The following is a 25,460-nucleotide window of genomic DNA, read 5'->3' as shown; positions in this document are numbered from 1 at the left end:
ATGTTCCAAAGAAATAATCCACAATACATGTTGGACACTGCTTGTTGTTGTGGTTATTAACAGCTGTTTGTCAAGTTTATAAATAGGGAAACTACCATTTATTGTATTATTTGCATTTTTATGTCACAGTGGCCAAAAATACTTCTTAAATAAAAACATCTACCTTGTTTTTAATGAATACATAGACCTACTACGCTGGTAACTAATGTACTATTACTGATGTATGCAGTAGGATCAAACATGTTTTCACTGCGGGGCAAAGTCTAGGTGTGAAGCAGAAACTATTGTATTATGCATATGATGACAACAACATATTTTTTGCATCCAAACAATATCTGATTACATTAAAATTTAACATATCTTTTTTTTTTTTTTGCTTGTCCATTATTTTCAGGCTGTTGTGGACAAAATAAAATATCCCAAACCAGCCCCTGGGCTTTGACTTTGACACCTTTAATAACAGTATACCTGTTTATTTAATGTTAATAATGTAAACTGAAACATGATGTTAATTGTAAAAAAAAAAAAAACTTTAACATTGTAGCAAGCTGATAATGTTCCAAAGAAATAATAAACCATACATGTTAGACACTGCTTGTTGTTGTGGTTATTAACAGCTGTTTGTCAAGTTTATAAATAAGGGAACTACCATTTATTGTATTTTAATTGTAGATGCTTGATATATAAATCCTAGTTGTGACTAAGCACATAATAACAGTGGAAAGGAGAAAGGGTGGCCCTTTTCCAGCTAGCAAATAAGGCGACTTACCGACAAAAGGTTCCCAGCAGCGAGTCCCCCCTCTCCCGTCTCACATTCGAAGCATGAAGCGTTAAGCGGGGACACACACGACGGAAAAGGTGTCGAAATATCGACAAATGGTTCCGTCTTTGTCGTCTGTTTTTTTTTCTCCTCCCCGAGCTTCGTTGTTCGTCGTCCTCGGCTCGTCACTTCTTTATTGGAGGTGAGCGGAAACACTCGCTGTGTGAGAACTCCAGCAGCTGCCTCGCTCTCGCGTGGTTTCCATGGCTACTCCGTGAATGGGGCGTGTCCTAGTCTGTCAACCCAGCCGCAGAGGGAACCTTCAAAATAAGAGCGTTTTAGTAGAGCTGGGGAGGGTAGCCTGTTCTTTGATGCATATTTGTAGAGATTGATTAGATCAGGGGGTGTCAAACTCATTTTTATTTAGGGCGACACCTAACAGTGGATATACTGTAAATATCTACGTATAATAGTCTTGTTACACAATTTGCAAAGACAACTGTTCTGATTATTATGTTATTTTACAGATTGATGGATAACTTGCTTTGCAATTGTAAGTCAAGATGAGAAGCAGATATTTAAAAGTTTTATTTCTGATAAAGTGGAGAATGTGTGCGGAACATTTTTCTGGCAAAAGTGAAAGTGCTTTTTTATTTCCAGCCTTTCACAGGCCAGATGTTTGACGTGGTGGGCCACTATTAAATTATGTGGAAGCCACATTAAAATTATGAGACGAGCTATTATAAAATGAAGTGGCGGTTCACAATCGAATTATGTGGCGGGCATCAATAAAATTATGTGGTAGATCACATAAAATGATGTGGCGGACCACATTAGAATGATATGCTGGGCCACATTAGAATTATGTGGCGTGCCACATTTAAACGGTCCATGACAAAATGACGTGGCAGGCCATAATAAAATAAAGTGGCAGGCTAAAAAAATTATATGGTGGGCCACAGTAAAATGATAGAGTGGACCACATAAAATGATGTGGTGGGCCATGTTAGAATTATTTGGCGTGCCAATTTAAAATTATGGGACGGGCCACGGTAAAATTAAGTGGCGGTCCAAGATAAAATGATGTGGCGGGCACAATGAAATGATATGGCGCAGTTGGGAGAGTGGCTGTGCCAGCAACCTGAGGGTTCCTGGTTCAATCCCCACCTTCTACCATCCTAGTCACGTCCGTTGTGTCGTTGAGCAAGACACTTCACCCTTGCTCCTGATGGGTCCTGGTTAGCGCCTTGCATGGCAGCTCCCGCCATCAGTGTGTGAATGTGTGTGTGAATGGGTGAATGTGGAAATAGTGTCAAAGCGCTTTGAGTTCCTTAAAAAGGTAGAAAAGCGCTATTCAAGTACAACCCATTTACCATTTACCATTTAAGATGATAAAATAATATGGCGGGCAACAATAAAATGATATGACGTATTACATAAAGTGACATGGAAGGGTACATTTAAATGACATGGCAGGCCAAATTAGAACTATGTGGTCTGCCACAATAAAATGATGTGAAGGGCCAAAATAAAATGATGTGGCCTGCCACGTAAAATGACATGACCGGCCACATTAGAATTACGTGGCGTGCCACATTAAAATGATGTGAAGGGCCATGATAAAATGATATGGCGTGCCACATAAAATGACATTAGAATTATGTGGCATTCCACGTTAAAACTGTGGGACAGGCTTATTGTTGCGGTCCACAATACAATTATGTGGCGGGCCAAAATTAAATGTTACAGCAGGCCAATAAAATGATGTGGTGGGCGACAAAAAATTACACGGTGGGCCACAATACAATGATGTGGCGGACCCCATAAGATGATATGGTGGGCCACATTAGGATTTTGGAACGGGCCACAGTAAAATTAAGTGACGGTTCACGATAAAATGACACGCCGGGCCATAATAAAATTATGTGACATGACACGATAAAATGATATGACTTTAATTATCTAATCATGCAACAAATTTATAATCCAACATTTTTTTTGTTATAATAAAAACAGCACAGGGGTTAGTGCATGTGCCTCACAATACGAAGGTCCTGAGTTCAAAGCTCGGGATCTTTCTGTGTGGAGTTTGCATGTTCTCCCCGTGACTGCGTGGGTTCCCTCCGGGTACTCTGGGTTCATCCCACCTCCAAAGACATGCACCTGGGGATAGGTTGATTGGCAACACTAAATGGTCCCTAGTGTGTGAATGTGAGTGTGAATGTTGTCTGTCTATCTGTGTTGGCCCTGCGATGAGTTGGCGACTTGTCCAGGGTGTAGCCCGCCTTCCGCCCGAATGCAGCTGAGATAGGCTCCAGCACCCCCGCGACCCCGAAAGGGACAAGCGGTAGAAAATGGATGGATGGATGGATAATAAATGATAAATAAATAATAAAAATACTTAAACAGATACTTGTCACCCTAATTTAGTATTTCAGAGTCATCTATCACTTTACGGGCAAAAAATATAATAACCAAATGCATAAGCAATAATGAGGCTACTATACATTATATATATATATATATATACATATATATATATATATATATATATATATATATATATATATATATATATATATATATATATATATATATATATATATATATATATATATATATATATATATATATATTCACCGTTACAGCAGCCATGAGTGCAATGCGGCCCTCAATAAAAATCTTATCACAGCATTTATTTGATCAGGTAAAACCTCATTTTAATAAAACATCTATTCTCCCACAGTGACCTGACCAAACATAACACCGTTTCTGGCTACACAATATCTACGATCAAAAGTTAGAGTTTCAAACGTTTAAATATCATACGATACAATATTGTATTGTTTGATATTATGCATGGCAATAATCATTATATCTTTTAGTACAAATACTTTAAATATAAATGTTGTTTAATTGTTCCCAAATATGTTTCTTGATAAAATACATTTGCGTTTGTTTGTTTAAAATATTTATTCTGTGCTTTATAGTCGTGATCAAAAATTCAAGTCAAAAATCATAAAACTTAAACAAAGTGAAAAAGTAAAACAACTATCGGTTGCAGTATCGACAATACTAGTCCTCCTGTATTGACTTGGCATTGGGTCGATAACAAAATAGGCAAATCCCCCCTCCCAATGGGGTCTTTATTTCCATCCATCCATCCATTTGTTACCGCTTATTTACACTTGTTTCTGAGTCCCATGCTGCCATCTAGTGGTTACTTGGAGAAATTGAGAAACACGATGCTGATTTATCGTTCACATTCAGCAACATTTTCAGACACAATATTAATGAACACATTTTATTCTATGTTAAAATGAATAATAGTAAATAAATAATATATTTAAATAATAAATACATAAAACAAAAATGTTCAGTTTGGTCCAGTTTGCAATGACTACTTTTCACAGCTTTAGCCACATTTTGAAAAATAAACACAACAGAGGATTTGTTTTATGTTATGTTCATATTGTTGCCGTTCTGAAATATATATTTTTTGGAACAATTGAACACACAAACAGTATATATTGACCATAAACAAACAACTCAAGGCACTTCCATTATGTTTTCAAATTTCAGATATTCACAAGGTTGAGCAATCAACATCCTTTTACAAACAAAAAATATTCAAGAAAGTAAAGTAAGAGACAACACAATAAATAAATAAATAAATACATACATTAAAAAACAACAACAATTTGGCTCATCTAAAACAACTTAAATTCCTCCAATATGGTTTTTTTTGTTTGTTTTGTTTTTGTTTTTTGTTGCCATTTTCCAAGATTTCATTTAAAATTTTAAATAATTAATCCAATGGGAGAATTTGGAATTCACTTTCAGAAATCTACTTTTATTATTTATATTTTAGCTTACACCATAATAATATTAATAATAATTTCAAGGTTCAAGGTTCAAGGTTTTTATTCGTCACATGCAGAGTACACCACAGTGAAATGCTTTTTTCCATGCTCTTCAGATATTGCGTACAGTGGGATCCAAACACTAGTTGCTGAATCTAATACACTAAATACAAAAATTTGAATAGCTCTGATGTACATTAATTACAAGACAATAAGTTGCACAATAAGTCCCAGTAGTTATGGTAGAAGTATCAGTACAAGTAAAAGTACAGTTGTCACATACAGTACCAGTGCAATGTCAAATAGTATAACAGTATATACAGTATACACAGTATATACAGTATAGGAAGTAATGAATATTAAGGTGTCTACAGTTATTTTGGCACTTGAATAGTGACAGTAGTATGAACAAAGGTAATGGAACAGTATGACTTCTTTATACTCTTGTTTTTACATTATTTACAGTCATTGAATGAAGAGTTTTTTTATTTTATTTCTAGGTTATCTTTCATGATAAATTGAAAATGGGGACATCTCTATACCTTTATCTTTCAGTCAACCTTCCATCTCCTCCCAAAACAAATGTACAATATCACATTCCAAAAATAAATTATTTACATCCTCTTTATAATTGTACTTTCTGTGATGCGAAATAATCTATAGGATCAAAGATATAACAGTTGTCAACCATAATGTTGCCGTTCTGTAAGATGGTGTTCGTTTTGTATCATTTTGTTCAAATAAAGTTCTGAATTTTTTTTTTTTTACCATATTTTCTTTCTTGCTTGAAGTTTAAATATACTTACCCACAGTTAGATACAATATATAGATATAGTTTTAAAAACGATAAGCAGATCATAAACGGTCCACAGATAGTGTTTGTTTTGTATCAGATTGTTGTGAAAATAAAGTTCGGGGAAAATAAATACAGCGTCCTTCTTCCGGGTACGTACCACTGCCAATTTAGCACTCACACAAAATAACCATATTTAATTTTTTGTTTGACGTTTAAATTTACCTACCTACAGTTAGACTTTTAATGTGATAGTTTTAAAAACGACAAGCAGCTGAACAGTTTGGTGTTAACACCGGCAAATACATAGTACAGAATAAAAACACCCCTTCTCTTTTTGGTGAAATGGTTACTTCCGGTATCGTCCGTTCAACGCTTTCGCTTTATAAGCTCTTCCAATGTTATGTATTTTTACTCAGGTAGGATATTCATTATTTTGGACTAATATTGAGTGTTTTTCGGTGACTTACAATGTGTGTGTAGAAAAAAAAGATCACATTTTAATGTTATTTAGCAACATCGACATAGTAGAGCTTGGCTTTTAGTACAACGTAAAGGTGAATTTAAACATGGCTGCTAATATTTAGTTGTTATTAAACGATGGTGACCTTTCACCCAGTTAGACATTACTGGGGCTTTGTTTATACCCCTGGGCATGACTAAACTTCCCCTTTGAAAGGAAGTTAAGTTAAAGTTAAAGTACCAATGATTGTCACACACACACACACGAGGTGTGGTGAAATTTGTCCTCTGCACTTGACCCATCCCCTTGTTCACCCCCTGAGAGGTGAGGGGAGCAGTGGGCAGCAGCGGTGCCGCGCCCAAAAATAATTATTGGTGGTTTAAGGAGGAGTTCATAAGAAACCTTCATGAGTATTGAATGAATGTTTACAGTTAGCACATTCACTGCTGTGTGTTTGAGTATACCATGCTCATTCTGATAAATTGCTTAAGATAATTTTGCAGCTGAAAGCCTCAGAGTCATATAACTTGGTACTTGACACATGCTAACGTTAGCATGCTAATTTTTTTAGGCAGTTTTGCAGCATGCATATGCTTCACAGTCAAAAAACTTGGTAGTTGACACATGTTAAATTTTAACATACTAATGTTAGCATGCTAACATTGTAAAGCTAATTTTGCAGCTGAACGCCTTAAAGTCATATAACTTGGTACTTGACACATGCTAACGTTAGCATGCTAATTTTTTTAGGCAGTTTTGCAGCATGCATATGCTTCACAGTCATATAACTTGGTAGTTGACACGTTAACTTTTAGCATAGTAATGTTAGCATGCTAACATTGTAAAGCTAGTTTTACAGCTGAACGCCTTAAAGTCATATAACTTGGTACTTGACACATGCTAACGTTAGCATGCTAATTTTTTTAGGCAGTTTTGCAGCATGCATATGCTTCACAGTCATATAAGTTGGTAGTTGACACGTGTTAACTTTTAGCATGGTAATGTTAGCATGCTAACATTGTAAAGCTAATTTTGCAGCTGAATGCCTTAGAGTCATATAACTTCAGATTGACACATGCTAACGATTAGCATGTTATTATTTTTTTCCCAGCTAATTTTACGTGCATACGCTTCATAGTCTATAACTTGGTAGTTAACACGTGTTAGCTTTTAGCACAGTAATTTTAGCATGCTAACATTGTAATTATGCTAACTTTTCAAAGCAAATTTTCATATATCATATAACTTCGTACTTGACACATGCTAACGATTACCGTATTTTTCGGACTATAAGTCGCAGGTTTTTTCATAGTTTATACTCAGGAGCGACTTGTGTGTGAAATTATTAACACATTACCGTAAAATATCAAATAATATTATTTAGCTCATTCACGTAAGAGACTAGACGTATAAGATTTCATGGGATTTAGCGATTAGGAGTGACAGATTGTTTGGTAAACGTATAGCATGTTCTATATGTTATAGGTATTTGAATGACTCTTACCATAATATGTTACGTTAACATACCAGGCACGTTCTCAGTTGGTTATTTATGCCTCATATAACGTACACTTATTCAGCCTGTTGTTCACTATTCTTTATTTATTTTAAATTGCCTTTCAAATGTCTATTCTTGGTGTTGGGTTTTATCAAATAAATTTTCCCCAAAAATGCGACTTATACTCCAGTGCGACTTATATATGTTTTTTTCCATCTTTATTATGCATTTTCGGCCGGTGCGACTTATACTCCGGAGCGACTTATACTCCGAAAAATACGGTAGTATGTTGTTGTTTTTTAGCGAATTTTGCATGCATACGCTTCATAGTGATATAACTTGGTACTTGACACGTTAGCTGTTAGCATGCTAACATTACAATGCTAACTTTTCTCAAGCTAATTTTGCAGCTGAATGCCTCAGTCATATAACTTTGTACTTGACACATGCTAACGATTAGCATGCTTTTTTTTAATAATGCTAATTTTGTAAAGCTAATTTTGCAGATGACTGCCTCAGTCATATAACTTCAAATTGACACATGCTAATGATTAGCATGCTTTTTTTTTTTAGCTAATTTTGCATGCATATGCTTCATAGTCATATAACTTGGTAGTTGACACGTGTTAACATTTAGCACAGTAATATTAGCATGCTAACATTGTAATTATGCTAACTTTTCAAAGATAATTTTGGGGGGGGGGGGGGTTGTGTGCATGTAGCGTGCTTAGTCTGGAGGCTAAATACACACAGTGTGTTATGTAACTGTTGTTCAGTGTTGATATTCTTTGCTTAGTTTGATAAATGTTGGAGCAGTTTGCTTCATCAGGAGGGTGAAGTCGCTCAATTTAAAGTGTTGGATTTAACTGTGTTGGTGAGGGCGTAGAAAAAGGGGCATTTTTCTACCAGTAGACAACGTTTAAGATTGAGTGTTTCACTGCTAAATTAATAATATATTTATATTGAATATGGATTTTAAATATGTATCTAAATAGGTGGTTAATTGGTTAGGTATTTATGTATTTGCATATTGGGTTTTCTGTTGCATTTATCTATTGTGTTTCTGGTGTTAAATGTATTTTATATGTATCTTGGTGCATTTATGTTGAGACAATTTATTTAAAATCTGTTTTAACTTAAAGGGAAAAGATGTGTCCATTTTCTTGCACTTGTTTAATGGTTAAGAGTTTGATAGCCTAATTAATAGTTGTAAATTATGGGATTGATAATTGATTGATTTTTTACAGCATGTTAATCTTGTGGTGTTTTGTCCTTAAAGGTTTTTCACCTACTAAAGAAGCTAAAGGCTACTAAAGGCTACTAAAGACAGCTAATGACAGCTAAAGAAACTAAAGTCTATTAACACTGCTAAAGACTGCTAAAAAGACTAAAGAAGAAAAAAGAAGCTGTTTCTTGGTTGGAAAAACTGTTGCAAACTAAAGGAAAATAAAAGGAAAAAGTAACTACGGTCTGGTCTTTTGAGTGAAATCCAGAAGCCACATTCAGCATTGGTACATCCCTTCAAGTGTGGGATAAGCACAGCGAAAAAAGCAAAACACTTGACAGTTGTTGTATGCACACTGTGTCGAGCGGAAATGGCCTATCATAGCAGCACAACGGCTATGAAGGAACATTTGAAAAGAAAACACCCGACAGCGTTCTTGCCATCACCATCAACTAGTCAATCGTCCGCGTGAGTATACGTTGTCATCATTACACAAAATCATGAATGTGTCATTTGTATCTGCGTTGTAAATTCATAAACTAAAACACTGTTTCGCTCTGAGAGGCGCGTTTAGCGTGCCTGTTCAGTGTTTACAAAGACGCGCTCCTCTTTAACGCTAACGTTAATTAGTTGTGCAAATACCTTTTACAACATTAACAGTTACATATACTATGTACAAACCAACAATTAACTTTCACTTTAATCATACTATCATTGTTGTGTTATTAAGCAAAATAAGCAATACTTTTACTTTTGTTGAAATGTTTACACTGTTACAGAATATTTCGTTTTGCACTTTTTTGTATTGGATGTTTATCTTTATTTTTGCACATTTTAAAGCAAAATAAGCAATACTTTTACTTTAGAAATGCTTATACTATTGCAGAATATTAAGATTTGCACTGGATGTTTACTTTTATATTTGCACATTAAAAAGCAAATAAGCTACTTTTAATTTTGTTAAATGTTAAAAGTTTTAAATGTTTACATTGTTACAGAATATTTTGTCATGTTGTTGTCAATGTTGACTGAGTGGCCATACTTTTTTTTTGTATATAAAAGTCATGCCTTTTGAAAAAACTGGCCAACATTTATTTTTTCATCTTCATTTTAAATAAAAAAAATAATTGGTAAAAGGAAAAATAATCTATAGATTAATCGAAAAAAATAATCTATAGATTAACCGATTAATCGAAAAAAATAATCTATAGATTAATCGATAGAAAAATAATCGTTAGCTGCAGCCTTACTTCATAGTGATATAACTTGGTACTCGACACATGTTAACTGTTAGCATGTTAATGTTAGCATGCTAACATTACAATGCTAACTTTTCTCAAGCTAATTTTGCAGCTGAACGCCTCAGTCATATAACTTTGTACTAGGGACGGCGTGGCGCAGTGGAAGAGTGGCCGTGCGCAACCCGAGGGTCCCTGGTTCAATCCCCACCTAGTACCAACCTCGTCATGTCCGTTGTGTCCTGAGCAAGACACTTCACCCTTGCTCCTGATGGGTGTTGGTTAGCGCCTTGCATGGCAGCTCCCTCCATCAGTGTGTGAATGTGTGTGTAAATGTGGAAGTAGTATCAAAGCGCTTTGAGTACCTTGAAGGTAGAAAAGCGCTATACAAGTACAACCCATTTATTTATCATTTGACACATGCTAACGATTAGCATGCTTTTTAAAATAATTTTTCAGATGACTGCCTCAGTCATATAACTTCAAATTGACACATGCTAACGATTGGCATGTTTGTTTGTTTTTTCCGGCTATTTTTGCATGCGTATGCTTTATAGTCATATAACTTGGTAGTTGACACGTGTTAACTTTTAGCACAGTAATATTAGCATGTTCACATTGTAATTATGTTATCTTCCATCCATCCATCCATCTTCTTCCGCTTATCCGAGGTCGGGTCGCGGGGGCAGCAGCCTAAGCAGAGAAGCCCAGACTTCCCTCTCCCCAGCCACTTCGTCCAGCTCCTCCCGGGGGATCCCGAGGCGTTCCCAGGCCAGCCGGGAGACATAGTCTTCCCAACGTGTCCTGGGTCTTCCTCGTGGCCTCCTACCGGTCAGACATGCCCTAAACACCTCCTTAGGGAGGCGCTCGGGTGGCATCCTGACCAGATGCCCGAACCACCTCATCTGGCTCCTCTCGATGTGGAGGAGCAGCGGCTTTACTTTGAGCTCCCCCCGGATGACAGAGCTTCTCACCCTATCTCTAAGGGAGAGCCCCGCCACCCGGCGGAGGAAACTCATTTCGGCCGCTTGTACCCGTGATCTTGTCCTTTCGGTCATAACCCAAAGCTCATGACCATAGGTGAGGATGGGAACGTAGATCGACCGGTAAATTGAGAGCTTTGCCTTCCGGCTCAGCTCCTTCTTCACCACAACGGATCGATACAGCGTCCGCATTACTGAAGACGCCGCACCGATCCGCCTGTCGATCTCACGATCCACTCTTCCCTCACTCGTAAACAAGACTCCGAGGTACTTGAACTCCTCCACTTGGGGCAAGATCTCCTCCCCAACCCGGAGATGGCACTCCACCCTTTTCCGGAGGTGCTGATTCTCATCCCAGTCGCTTCACACTCAGCTGCAAACCGATCCAGTGAGAGCTGAAGATCCTGGCCAGATGAAGCCATCAGGACCAAATCATCTGCAAAAAGCAGAGACCTAATCCTGCAGCCACCAAACCAGATCCCCTCAACGCCTTGACTGCGCCTAGAAATTCTGTCCATAAAAGTTATGAACAGAATCGGTGACAAAGGGCACCGATTCAGTGTTTTATGTTATCTTTTCAAAGCAAATTTTTGCAGCTGAACGCGTCAGAGTCATATAACTTAGTACTTGACACATGCTAACGATTAGTAAGTTGTTGTTTCTTAGCGAATTTTGCCTGCATACGCTTCATAGTGATATAACTTGGTACTTGATACATGTTAACTGGTATCATGTTAATGTTAGCATGCTAACATTACAAAGCTAACTTTTTCAAGCTAATTTTGCAGCTGAACGCCTCAGTCATATAACTTTAAATTGACACATGCTAACGATGCATGCTTTTTTTTTAGCTAATTTTGTATGCATATGCTTCGTAGTCATATAACTTGGTAGTTGACACATGTTAACTTTTAGCATAGTAATGTTAGCATGCTAACATTGTAATGCTAACTTTTTAAAGCTAAATTTGCAGCTGAACGTGTCAGAGTCATGTAACCTCGAATTGACACATGCTAACGATTAGCATATTATTTTTGGGTTGCTAATTTTGCATGCATACGCTTCATAGTGATATAATTTGGTACTTGACACATGTTAACTGTTAGCATGTTAATGTTAGCATGCTAACATTACAATGCTAACTTTTCTCAAGCTAATTATGCAGCTGAACGCCTCAGTCATATAACTTTGTACTTGACACATGCTAACGATTAGCATGCTGTTTTTATTTTTTTTACAATGCTAACTTTTTAAAGCTAACTTTGCAGCTGAATGCTTCAGTTATATACGTTTAAATTGACACATGCTAACAATTAGTATGCTTTTTTTCTTTAGCTAATTTTGCATGCTGACGCTTCATAGTCCTATAACTTGGTAGTTGACACATGTTAACTTTTAGCATAGTAATGTTAGCATGCTAACATTGTAATGCTAACTTTTCAAAGCTAATTTTGTAGCTGAACGCCCCAGAGTCATATAACTTTGAATTGAAACATGTTAGCATGTTATTTTAGGTAGCTAATTTTGCATGCATACGCTTCATAGTGATATAACTTGGTACTTGACACATGTTAACTGTTAGCATGTTAATGTTAGCATGCTAACATTACAATGCTACATTTTTCAAAAGCTAATTTTGCAGCTGAATGCCTCAGTCATATACTTGACACATGCTAACGATTAGCATGCTCATTTGTTTTTTTACAATTCAAACTTTTTAAAGCTAATTTTGCAGCTGAATGCCTCACAGTCATATAACTTCAAATTTACACATGCTAACAATTAGCATGCAATTTTTTTTTAGCTAATTTTGCATGCATACGCTTCATAGTCATATAACTTGGTAATTGATGTATGTTTACTGTTAGCATGTTAATGTTAGCGTGATAACATTATAAGGTTACATTTTTAAAGCTAATTTTGCAACTGAACACCTCAGAGTCATACAACTTCGAAATTGACACATGCTAGCGATTAGCATGCTATTTTATTTGAGCTAATTTTGCATGCATACGCTTCATAGTCACATAACTTGGTACTTGACACATGTTAACTGTTATGCTAACATTATCACGCTAACTTTTTAAAGCTAATTTTGCAGCTGAATGCCTCAGAGTCATATAACTTAGTACTTGACGCATGCTAACGTAAGCATTCTACATTTATTTGTAGCTAATTTTGCAGCCGAACGCCTCAGAGTCCTATAACTTGTTAGTCGATAAAAAGTATGTCTTTCAATGTTATTTAGCAACATCGACATAGTACAGCTTGACTTTTTGTACAAAGTAAAGGTGAATTTAAACATAGCTGCTTGTTGCTGAGCTAATATTTAGTTGTTATTAAACAAAGGTGACCTGTGTAACCTTTCACCCAGTTAGACATTACTGAGGCTTTGTTTATATACCCTTGGGCATGATTAAAATTCCCCTTTGAAAGGAAGAATGAGGTAATAGGAAGAATAAGAAGCCTTTATGAGTACTGGATGTTTTCACTCGTTATTAGCGTAATCACTGCAGTATTTGGCTGTAACGAGGTCTTCTGCTAGTTTAATTCATCAAAACAGACATAAATATGGAGTGCACACAAGAAATGGAGACTCTTCAATGGTGATTTATAGAAGAAGGTCTAACGTTTCTTTATACATGCTGATACATGTTCATTGGTGTTGAAAGGTGCAAGCGCGCCTTCACATCTCGATTTCACATTCAGGCCTTTTAATGCGATAAACTCAAAGAACAATGGTACAGTAGGTATGAAAAACCCAAACTTTTTTTTATTATTACCTGTCTTACAGTTGGAGTGGTAAATAGTTTTTTGGTCACAATAACTCATTAAGTTCAAGTAAAAGTTGAATGATGCAGACACGTTTGTTACTGGATGATTTCTAACACTTTAGTATGTGTGAGTAATATGCGGCTGTAATTATTTGATACTTGTTTGTATTGACAAATGTTTTCGACTGAAATATTGTTCAATTATGGACACTTATTACGTATGTCTAGCTTGTGTGCTATTGTATGCCTAGCTGCTGTGTAGCTGCTGGCTCCTAGCGGTCTTCACTGTCTCCAAACTGAAGGAGAGAAAGTGGGGACCCCATACTTATAAATCTTGTATGAAATTATGATTGTATTTTACATTAAACTGGTAAAAATGTACCTTGTTATGCAATTCTAACGATATTTAAATAATAACAGTATTGTGCCACTAATAGTTAAACTGCAACTAGAGCTCTAATCACCAGCTGGCAACTAGCGTACTAATCGCTAGCTGGTAACTAACATGCTAATTGCTAGCTAGTAAGGAATGCGCACATTTTTAGCTGACAACATGCTAATCACTAGCTGGCAACCAGTGGGCTAATCGCTAGCTGCCCGCCCATGCGGTAATCGCTCGCTGGCAACTAGTACGCCAGTCGCTAGCTGGCTACTAGCGTGCTATTTGTCAGCTGTCAACTAGTTTGCTAATCGCTAGCTGACAATGTGCTAATCATTAGCTTGCAACTAGTGCGCTAATTGCTAGCTGGCAAATAGTGCATTAATTGCGAGCTGGCAACTATAGTGTTAATCGCAAACTGGCAACTACAGCACTAATTGCTAGCTGACAACTAGCGTGTTAATCACTAACCTGCAACTAACATGCCTATGGCTCGCTGGCAACTAGCGTTCTGATTGCTAGCTGGCAACTAACGCGCCAAATGCTAATTGACAAATAGCCCACTAATCGCTAGCTGGCAACTAGTGCTCTAGTTGCTAGCTGGCAACTTATGTGTTAATCACTAGCTGGCAACGAGCGTGCTATTTGTGCTATTTGTCAGCTGTCAACTAGTTTGCTAATCGCTAGCTGACGACGTGCTAATCATTATCTTGCAACTAGTGCGCTAATTGCTAGCTGGCAAATAGTGCATTAATTGCGAGCTGGCAACTATAGTGTTAATCGCAAACTGGAAACTACAGCACTAATTGCTAGCTGACAACTAGCGTGTTAATCGCTAACCTGCAACTAACATGCCAATGGCTCGCTGTCAACTAGCGTACTAATTGCTAGCTGGCAACTAATGCGCCAAATGCTTATTGACAAATAGCCCGCTAATCGCTGGCAACTAGTGCTATAGTTGCGAGCTAGCAACTTATGTGTTAATCGCTAGCTTATAACGAGCACACTATTTGGTAGATGCCAACTAGCGCGACAATTTCTACCTGGCAACTAGTGCGTTAATTGCAAACTGGAAACTAGCATGCTAATTGCTAGATGGCAACTAGTGCGCTAATCTCTAGCTGACAACATGCTAATCTCCAGCTGGCAACCAGTGCGCTAATTGCAAGCATGCAACCAGAGTGTTAATTGCTCGCTGACAACAAGTGTGCTAATTGCCGGCTGACAACGAGCCCTACTAATTGCCTGCTGGCAACTAATGCTCTAGTTGCTAGTTGGCAACTAGAGCGTTAGTCGTAAACTGGCAACTGGCGTGCCAATCGCTAGCTGACCACATGCCAATCCTAGTCTGCAACTAGTGTGCTAATCGCTAGCTGGTAACTAACATGCTAATCGGTAGCTGGTAACTAATGCGCTAATTTGTAACTGACAACATGCTAATCACTAGCTGGCAACTAGTTGGCTATACGCTAGCTGGCAACTACCGCGTTAATTGCTCTATGGCAACCAAAGGGCTGATTGCTAGCTGGCAGCCTATGCGGTAATCGCTAGCAAGCAACCAGCGCGCCAATCGCTAGCTGGCTACTAGCATGCTATTTGTCCAGCTTTCAACTACTTTGCTAATCACTAGCTGACGACATGCTAATCATTATCTTGCAACTAGTGCATTAATTGCGAGCTGGCAACTATAGTGTTAATCGCAAACTGGCAACTACAGCACTAATTGCTAGCTGACAACTAGCGTGTTAATCGCTAACCTGCAACTAACACATGCCAATGGCTCGCTGGCAACTAGCGTACTAATTGCTAGCTGGCAACTAACGCACCAAATGCTTATTGACAAATAGTCCGCTAATCGCTGGCAACTCGTGCTGTAGTTGCTAGCTGGCAACTTATGTGTTAATCGCTATCTGACAACGAGCGCGCTATTTGCTAGATGCCAACTAGCGCGCCAATTTCTAACTGGCAACTAGTGCGTTAATTGCTAAGTGGAAACTAGCATGCTAAATGCTAGATGGCAACTAGTGCACTAATCTCTATCTGACAACATGCTAATCCCCAGCTGGCAACCAGTGCGCTAATTGCGACCGTGCAACCAGAGCGTTAATTGCTCGCTGACAACAAGTGTGCTAATCGCCAGCTGACAATGAGCCCTACTAATTGCTTGCTGGCTAGTTGCCAGTTTACGACTAACGCTCTAGTTGTAGGCTAGCAACTAGAGCGTTAGTCGTAAACTGGCAACTAGCGTGCCAATGGCTATATGACCACATGCCAATCCTAGTCTGCAACTAGTGTGCTAATTGCTAGCTGGCAACTACAACACTAATCTCTAGCTGACAACTAGAACACTAATTACCAGCTATCTTAATTGCCAACATGAATGTATTAATATAATTATTTATTCATGTTTTATGTTATTTTGTATTCCTACTCCACTACATGACAGTGTGTTGGCTTTATGCTCTTGTGTATTTAAAGACATTTATGTTTGTGGACAAAATTGCCGGTGGAAAAATATATTTAAAAATATTTGCCCCTCCCGAAAATCTCCCAGGGCAACCATTTTCCCGAATTTCTCCTGATTTCCGCCTGGACAACAATACTGGGGGCGTGCCTTAAAGACACTGCCTTAAGCGTCCTCTACAACCTGTCGTCACGTCCGCTTTTCCTACATTCAAACAGCGTGCCGACCCAGTCACATAATATCTGCGGTTTTTCACACACACGTGAGTGACTGCAAGGCATACTTGATCAACAGCCATACAGGTCACACCGAGGGTGGCCGTATAAACAACTTTAACACTGTTACACATATGCGCCACACTGTGAACCCACACCAAACAAGAATGACAAACACATTTCGGGAGAACATCCGCACCGTAACACAACGTAAACACAACAGAACAAATACCCAGAATCCCTTGCAGCACTAACTCTTCCGGGACGCTACAATATACACCCCCGCTACCACCAAACCCCGCTCCCCTAACCCCCCCACCTCAACCCCCCAAGCTCCTGAATTCAGAGGTCTCAAGGTTGGTAAGTATGTGTCACAGACCTGCGGCCCACCATATTTGTAAACGATTTGACTAAAATACAAACAACTTTGTGTGCTTATTGGAGGACATTTAGTAGCTAACTGGGCGTCCACGCCCTGCTTGTGTCAGACATCTTCGTTTAAAATCAGACACTTGTGTTATGGCTGATATCGGACCGATATTCGATATCAATAGCAGACCAGAACATCCCTACGTTGGAGTATTGCACGTGCATGAACCCTGTGTTTCTTCAACTTCTTATCTTCTGCTCATTTCAGGTGAGAAAAGGGACAAATGCCGTGGTTTGTGTGAGTCACAAGAAGGAGAATGGCTTCCTCTCAGATCCGCCTCAAAATCCTCCCCAGTGTCCGCTGCCTGGCTGACAAAGTGGTTCAAGTGAAAGTGGAGGGTCTTGCTCCCCACAAAGCAGTACAGTTAAGGTCCAGGCTGGTTGATGACAAAGGGGTGCTTTTCAAAGCTTCTGCCCTATACAAAGCCGATGAAAGGGGCTTGGTAGACGTGAGTAGCGACCCCTCTCTGGGTGGGAGCTACACTGGAGTGGAGCCCATGGGTTTATTGTGGGCCATGGCGCCAGAAACTCCACACAAAAAAGTTGTGAAGAAGAACGTGCTGAGCCCGACCCTAATTGAGATAGCGGCGCACAACGGCGACACTGGAGAACTCCTGGCTTGTGGAACCAACGAGCGAGGATACATGGCGGAGGGCATGAAGAGAATCCCTGTGCAAGAGGGAAGAGTGCGAGGAGTCCTGTTTATCCCTCCAGGTTGGCCTTTCTTTTTACTCTACTTCCTCAAATAGAGTTCAATTACTCAACTACAGAGAGTGCCAGGTGTTAATTTGATCATGCTAACAGATGCTTGTGTCAAGTTCAACCTGTAAGTTAACACATACATTTTATCTCGTTGTAAATCATGCAATGTTTCCCCTCTCTTCTGTCCGCCATTTTACTCCCCACGCTGCTGCTTCTTCTTCTTTCTTATTTTTGGCGGATGGCACTATGCGCACGTAGCTCTGACAGCCTTAAATTGACTGCCGTTGTAGAGAGCAAATTACGGGAGCTCTGAGTGCAAGTGATTGATTGATTGAAACTTTTATTAGTAGATTGCACAGTACAGTACATATTCCGTACAATTGACCACTAAATGGTAACACCCAAATAAGTTGTTCAACTTGTTTAAGTCGGGGTCCACGTGTGTGAATATTACTGCCAAAAGGTTTACTTTGAAGAAAATTGTTTTTATAATTCATGTTTTTTTGATTGAAGGAAATTGTTCTTATACTTGCGAATCTTTTTACTTGAAGAAAATGTTTTTTTCCATTGCAAATCACTTTTATACGTAAAGAAAATTGTTTTTATACTTGAGAATAGGGATGTCCGATAATGGCTTTTTGCCGATATCCGATATTCCGATATTGTTCAACTCTTTAATTACCGATACCGATATCAACCAATATTTTCAGTTGTGGAATTAACACATTATTATGCCTAATTTGGACAACCAGGTATGGTGAAGATAAGGTACTTTTAAAAAAAATTAATAAATAAGATATATAAATAAAAAAAAAATTCTTGAAGTAAAACAATATAAAAACAGTTACATAGAAACTAGTAATTAATGAAAATTAGTAAAATTAACTGTTAAAGGTTAGTACTATTAGTGGACCAGCAGCACGCGCAATCATGTGTGCTTACGGACTGTATCCCTTGCAGACTGTATTGATATATATTGATATATAATGTAGGAACCAGAATATTAATAACAGAAAGAAACAACCCTTTTGTGTGAATGAGTGTAAATGGGGGAGGGAGGTTTTTTGGGTTGGTGCACTAATTGTAAGTGTATCTTGTGTTTTTTATGTTGATTTAATAAAAAAACCCAAAAAAAAACCCGATACCGATAATAAAAAAAAAGATACGGATAATTTCCGATATTACATTTTAACGCATTTATCGGCCGATATTATCGGACATCCCTACTTGAGAATTATTTTTCTAATTCAAGAAAATTGTTTTTATACTTGCAAATAATTTTTTTAAGTCAAGAAAATGTTTTTTTTTACTTGCGAATAGTTTTTTACTTGCAGAAAATTGTATTTATTCTTGCGAATGTTTATTTACTTTAAGAAAATTGTTGTTTTTTTTTACTCGTTAATCGTTTTTTTACTTTAAGAAAATTGGTTTTATACTTGCAAATCGTTTTCTAATTTGCAGAAAATTGTTTTTGTACTTGCGAATGTTTTTTACTTGCAGAAAATATTTTTTATACTTGCAAATCTTTTTTTTAAGTCAAGAAAATGTTTTTTTACTTGCAGAAAATGTTATTTATTCTTGCGAATGTTTATTTACTTTAAGAAAATAGTTTTTTTTTTTTTTTAACTTGCGAATCGTTTTTTACTTTAAGAAAATTGTTTTTATACTTGCAAAGGTTTTTTGATTGAAGAAAATATTTTGTTTTAACCTGCAAATTGTTTTTCTACTTTAATACAATTTAATGCAAATGTTTTTTTATTCACAGCAAATTGTGGTTGAATATTTTTTTAATAGAAGAATTTTTTTTTTTTTTACTTGCAAATCATTTTTATTGCTTACGGTATTATTGCCAAGAAAATTGTTTATTTTCTTGCGAATTGTTTTTTCCTTGCAGAAAATAGTTGTTATACTTGCAAATGTTTTTTTAATTGAAGAATTTTTTTTTTTTAACTTGCGAATAATTTTTATATTTTACTGTATTATTTCAAAGAAATTATTATTTTTTTTTTTAACTTGCAAATAGTTTTTTAATTTAAGAAAATTGTATTTATACTTGCATATGTTTTTTTAACTGGAGAAAATAGTTTTTACTTCCGAATAGTTTTTTTAATAGAAAAAAACGTTTTCATACTTGAAAATGTTTTTTAATCGAACAAAATTGTTTTCTTAAATTTCCAAATATTTTTTTTTTAAATTGAAATACATTGTTTTTAGACTCACAAATCTATTTTTTTTAATTCAAGAAAATTGTTATTATATTTGCAAATCATTGGGCGAGAGTAAAAACATTTGTGTGTGTTTGCATAGGCTTCAGCCACCCCCGCGACCCTGAGAGGGACAAGCGGTAGAAAATGGATGAATTTAACTCCTTACAGCCCCGCTCTCTTTTGCAAACCATGTCCGCATATAAAAAACTTCGAAAAATAAAATAAGCCACTGGGAACTGATTTTTAATGGTGTTAACCCTTCTGAAATTGTGATAATGTGCCCCTTTAAAGTTCCAGCACTCCATGCTGTCCGTAATCAATAAATTTTTATTAGTTACACTTAAACGATTAATCAAAGCAACATAATATAAATCAAAGTTTTTTTCAAAATGATTAATCGGTTGCAAGGCGTCCATTAAAACTTTACCAGATGTTGGACACAAACACGCAGTCATTATTCAATCCAACTGACCATACTTTGTTTTTCAGGAAAGGGTCCATTCCCTGGAATCATGGATTTATATATTTTAGGTGGAGGCCTCAATGAGCAGAGAGCCAGCCTCTTAGCAAGCAAAGGTTTTGTTGTGCTGGCGCTGGCTTATTATGGTTATCAGGATTTGCCCAAGAAACCCAAGAATCTGGATTTGGAATATTTTGAAGAGGCTGCAGTGTATTTACAGAATCATCCTGAGGTTAGACGATTCATAACAAAGCAGTTTCACTGAAAAATGTCTCCCTCTACAGGGTGTTTAGTATATACCAGGGGTGTCCAAACTTATTGACTCGGGATATATATATATATATATATATATATATATATATATATATATATATATATATATATATATATATATGTATATATGTGTGTGTATGTGTGTGTGTGTATACATATATGTGTGTGTGTATATATATATATATGTATATATGTGTGTGTATATATGTATATAAGTATATATGTATGTATCTGTATATATATATATGTGTATATATGTATATATAAATGTATGTATGTACATATGTATGTACAAACCCCGTTTCCATATGAGTTGGGAAATTGTGTTAGATGTAAATATAAACGGAATACAATGATTTGCAAATCCTTTTCAACCCATATTCAATTGCATGCACTACAAAGACAAGATATTTGATGTTCAAACTCATAAACTTCATTTTTTTTTGCAAATAATAATTAACTTAGAATTTAATGGCTGCAACACGTGCCAAAGTAGTTGGGAAAGGGCATGTTCACCACTGTGTTACATGGCCTTTCCTTTTAACAACACTCAGTAAACGTTTGGGAACTGAGGAGACACATTTTTTAAGCTTCTCAGGTGGAATTCTTTCCCATTCTTGCTTGATGTACAGCTTAAGTTGTTCAACAGTCCGGGGGTCTCCGTTGTGGGGTTTTAGGCTTCATAATGCGCCACACATTTTCAATGGGAGACAGGTCTGGACTACAGGCAGGCCAGTCTAGTACCTGCACTCTTTTACTATGAAGCCACGTTGATGTAACACGTGGCTTGGCATTGTCTTGCTGAAATAAGCAGGGGCGTCCATGGTAACGTTGCTTGGATGGCAACATATGTTGCTCCAAAACCTGTATGTACCTTTCAGCATTAATGGCGCCTTCACAGATGTGTAAGTTACCCATGTCTTGAGCACTAATACACCCCCATACCATCACAGATGCTGGCTTTTCAACTTTGCGCCTATTACAATCCGGATGGTTCTTTTCCTCTTTGGTCCGGAGGACACAACGTCCACAGTTTCCAAAAAAAATTTGAAATGTGGACTCGTCAGACCACAGAACACTTTTCCACTTTGTATCAGTCCATCTTAGATGAGCTCAGGCCCAGCGAAGCCGACGGCGTTTCTGGGTGTTGTTGATAAACGGTTTTCGCCTTGCATAGGAGAGTTTTAACTTGCACTTACAGATGTAGCGACCAACTGTAGTTACTGACAGTGGGTTTCTGAAGTGTTCCTGAGCCCATGTGGTGATATCCTTTACACACTGATGTCGCTTGTTGATGCAGTACAGCCTGAGGGATCGAAGGTCACGGGCTTAGCTTCTTACGTGCAGTGATTTCTCCAGATTCTCTGAACCCTTTGATGATATTACGGACCGTAGATGGTGAAATCCATAAATTCCTTGCAATAGCTGGTTGAGAAAGGTTTTTCTTAAACTGTTCAACAATTTGCTCACGCATTTGTTGACAAAGTGGTGACCCTCGCCCCATCCTTGTTTGTGAATGACTGAGCATTTCATGGAATCTACTTTTAAAGTTAAAGTTAAAGTACCAATGATTGTCACACACACACTAGGTGTGGTGAAATTTGTCCTCTGCATTTGACCCATCCCCTTGATCACCCCCTGGGAGGTGAGGGGAGCAGTGGGCAGCAGCGGTGCCGCGCCCGGGAATCATTTTGGTGATTTAACCCCCAATTCCAACCCTTGATGCTGAGTGCCAAGCAGGGAGGTAATGGGTCCCATTTTTATAGTCTTTGGTATGACTCGGCCGGGGTTTGAACTCATGACCTACCGATCTCAGGGCGGACACTCTAACCACTAGGCCACTGAGTAGCCTAGTTTGGCTAGGCTACTCAGTGGGATTGGGTTTATACCCAATCATGGCACCCACCTGTTCCCTATTTGCCTGTTCACCTGTGGGATGTTCCAAATAAGTGTTTGATGAGCATTCCTCAACTTTATCAATATTCATTGCCACCTTTCCCAACTTCTTTGTCACGTGTTGCTGGCATCAAATTCTAAAGTTAATGATTATTTGCAAAAAAAAAATGTTTATCAGTTTGAACATCAAATATGTTGTCTTTGTAGCATATTCAACTGAATATGGGTTGAAAATGATTTGCAAATCATTGTATTCCGTTTATATTTACATCTAACATAATTTCCCAACTCATATGGAAACGGGATTTGTATAAATGTATGTATGTATAAGTGTATATATGTATGTATATATATATGTATGTGTGTGTGTGTGTGTGTGTATATATATATGTATATATATAAATAAATAAAGCCTATACATATATAAGTACATATTATTATGACATTATAATGGATAAATAATTATTATTATAATTGGGTATAACGAGAATGTGAAAGTTCAACTCCTATTTTGTTTACCTTTTGTGACAACCTCCTTAATAGTTTTTTAATAATTTTTGCCTTTTCCCATCATCCCTTGTAATGGATTTAAATGGATGTAATTTTGATTTACATTTTTTTCATGTTGGTTGGATGTTTTTATAATATCCACAAAGTTCAATGAGCAGGTTGTGTTATATGTGACCATGTTTGTTGAATTTTTGTGCTGTTTTTTTTTTTTCCCTGCACCATGACTAGGGAAGGTTGTTTTAATTGGGTCATGTAAGTAAGTGCTGTGTTGTATGCCCTCGTAACTTTGGTTGGCCACCAGATGTCAACAAACTTGCAGATTAACACCACTGTCTTTTTTAATATGATATGAATACACTGCTCTAGGCCATATTGCTTATTGAACTTGTGCAGTCTCATGGGCCAAATTGAGGATGTTGTCTTCCGGGCCGCCTAGTTTGGACACCCTTGGTGTATACGTTTGGATCATTGATGCAATATTCTGTCTTTTTCCAGGTGAAAGGTCCCGGTATAGGTGTCATATCAATGTCTCATAGCGGCGCTCTGGCTTTGTCCATGGCATCTTTTTTCTCCGGCATCACGGCGACGGTCTGCATTAACAGCTGCAATGGAAATACTGTAATTCCATTACATTACAAAGACATTGTCATACCGCCACTTCGACCCGTCCTCTGGAAAATTCGAATGAGCAAATCATGGATTGTTGACATACGTAACGTCACGCCGGATGCGACCCTGAAGAAAAATAGAGCGTCTTTGATTCCAATAGAGCGCGCCAACTGCCACTTCCTGTTTGCAGTTTCGGAAGACGACCACAACTGGAACAGCGCGCTTTTCGCCAAGCAGGCCGCGGGGATTTTGAGAAGTCACGGCAAGGAATCGTTCCAAGTGGTTTCCTATCCGGAAGCTGGACACTTTTTGGAGGTCCCTCACACGCCTTTTTGCCCGTCTTCCTTCCATGCAGCGGTAGGACGCGCCGTGGTGTTTGGTGGGGAGCCAAAAGCCCACTCAGAGGCTCAGCTCGACCTCTGGGAGCGAGTCCAGGAGTTCTTTAAGAAACACTTGAACACCAGTACCTATTTATAAGTGTGTCAGGCGTCCGCATTTAGAAGTCAAAACATGAAAAACACTCAAGGTGGTTCATTTGTGTCTTTATTCCGAAATATTTTTTGACACTTAATTAATGTTACAAAATGTTTTGCCTTTGAATTTTGTGCAATGAAGTTTCAAATTATTATTAGTAATATTTGTGTAAAAATACAGTGTTTTAAAATTCACTATGTAAAAATTCAGTGAAAAAAAAAATCAGCAACAAATATTTCTGCACTGAATTTTGTCACGATTAATGTTTTTCACTCAGTTTTTTTTTTTTACTACAATGAATTTTTACACACTGAATTCTAAAACACTGTTTTAGCAAACTATATTTTTAAACACACATTTTTTTCAAAATGTTACTATTGTCAGCATAATATTATTTACATAAATTCAGTGTCCAAAAAAAGCTTTCATAATAAAGACTAATTAACCTCCATATACCCTCCTCTGCATTGATTGATTGATTGATTGAAACTTTTATTAGTAGATTGCACAGTACAGTACATATTCCGTACAATTGACCACTAAATGGTAACACCTGAATACGTTTTTCAACTTGTTTAAGTCGGGGTCCACGTAAATCAATTCATGGTAAACCTATGATAACCTGCCATGATTAACCAAAACCCTAAATTAGTCTTCAAAATGATCAATATCTATTTAAAAAACAGTTTGTAGAGTTTGGCTTTGTTATCATGAATAAATATTCACGATTTATTTATGTCTCACCAATCAAAAGGCAGTTTAGTACGCTGTTAAACCAATCAGATCGCAGAGTCTTGAGACGTGGTTACAAACCTAATCCTATGCTGAACTTCCCTCGTGGCGAATGCACAAATTTAGATATGTCAGTCATAAATTCAATAGTTGGCTTAAAAATATGACGGTGTGAGTTGAAGTATGTGCTTAACTCCAAACGTTGTATTATTTTAACTTGATATAATAACAGTATTCTAAAGCTTAGTCATAATTGTTTGTCATTGCTAGCTACACTGCTAGCTAAGCAGTAGTTTGGATGCTAGCGTTTATTTGACTATAACATGTTTACTTGCAGAAATGTTATTTTATTTACGTGAAATATGTGACATTTTTGGCGGGTAACAATACAATTTATGCACAAGCGGAACTTAATCATTGGAACACTTTATGATTGTACAATTTGGGGGGGGGAATATGCCACAAAAGGGTTTGTTTTCAAATGATCAGCATGTGTGAATGAGCAGGTTCCGC

At 37.4% G+C, this 25,460-nt stretch overlaps 2 protein-coding genes across 4 annotated transcripts in view; one reads left to right on the top strand and one right to left on the bottom strand.

Moving 5' to 3' along the window:
- Nucleotides 1-1,031, bottom strand: part of susd6 (sushi domain containing 6) — a 64,066-nt gene extending 63,035 nt beyond the window's left edge. Inside the window, exon 1 of one of the 2 annotated variants that reach the window (XM_061987144.2) lies at nt 770-1,031. The gene's annotated coding sequence lies outside the window, so the exon portion shown is untranslated. The remainder of the gene's footprint in view (nt 1-769) is intronic. The other variant, XM_061987143.2, reaches the window with a different exon arrangement.
- Nucleotides 1-24,665, top strand: part of acot20 (acyl-CoA thioesterase 20) — a 29,381-nt gene extending 4,716 nt beyond the window's left edge. The window contains exons 1-4 of one of the 2 annotated variants that reach the window (XM_061987141.2): nt 5,764-5,835; nt 17,293-17,798; nt 20,483-20,685; nt 23,628-24,664. In XM_061987141.2, coding sequence (XP_061843125.1) covers nt 17,342-17,798; nt 20,483-20,685; nt 23,628-24,218 — 1,251 coding nt within the window. In that variant the 5' untranslated portion in view covers nt 5,764-5,835; nt 17,293-17,341 and the 3' untranslated portion in view covers nt 24,219-24,664. Of the gene's footprint in view, nt 1-5,763; nt 5,836-17,292; nt 17,799-20,482; nt 20,686-23,627 lie in introns of those variants that run through there. The other variant, XM_061987140.2, reaches the window with a different exon arrangement.
- The last annotated feature ends 795 nt before the right edge of the window (nt 24,666-25,460 follow it).

This window comes from Nerophis lumbriciformis, linkage group LG26 (genome assembly GCF_033978685.3).
Source record: "Nerophis lumbriciformis linkage group LG26, RoL_Nlum_v2.1, whole genome shotgun sequence".
NCBI lineage: Eukaryota > Metazoa > Chordata > Actinopteri > Syngnathiformes > Syngnathidae > Nerophis > Nerophis lumbriciformis.
Note: the sequence above shows the minus strand (reverse complement) of the source record. Positions and strands in the feature narration are given on the sequence as shown.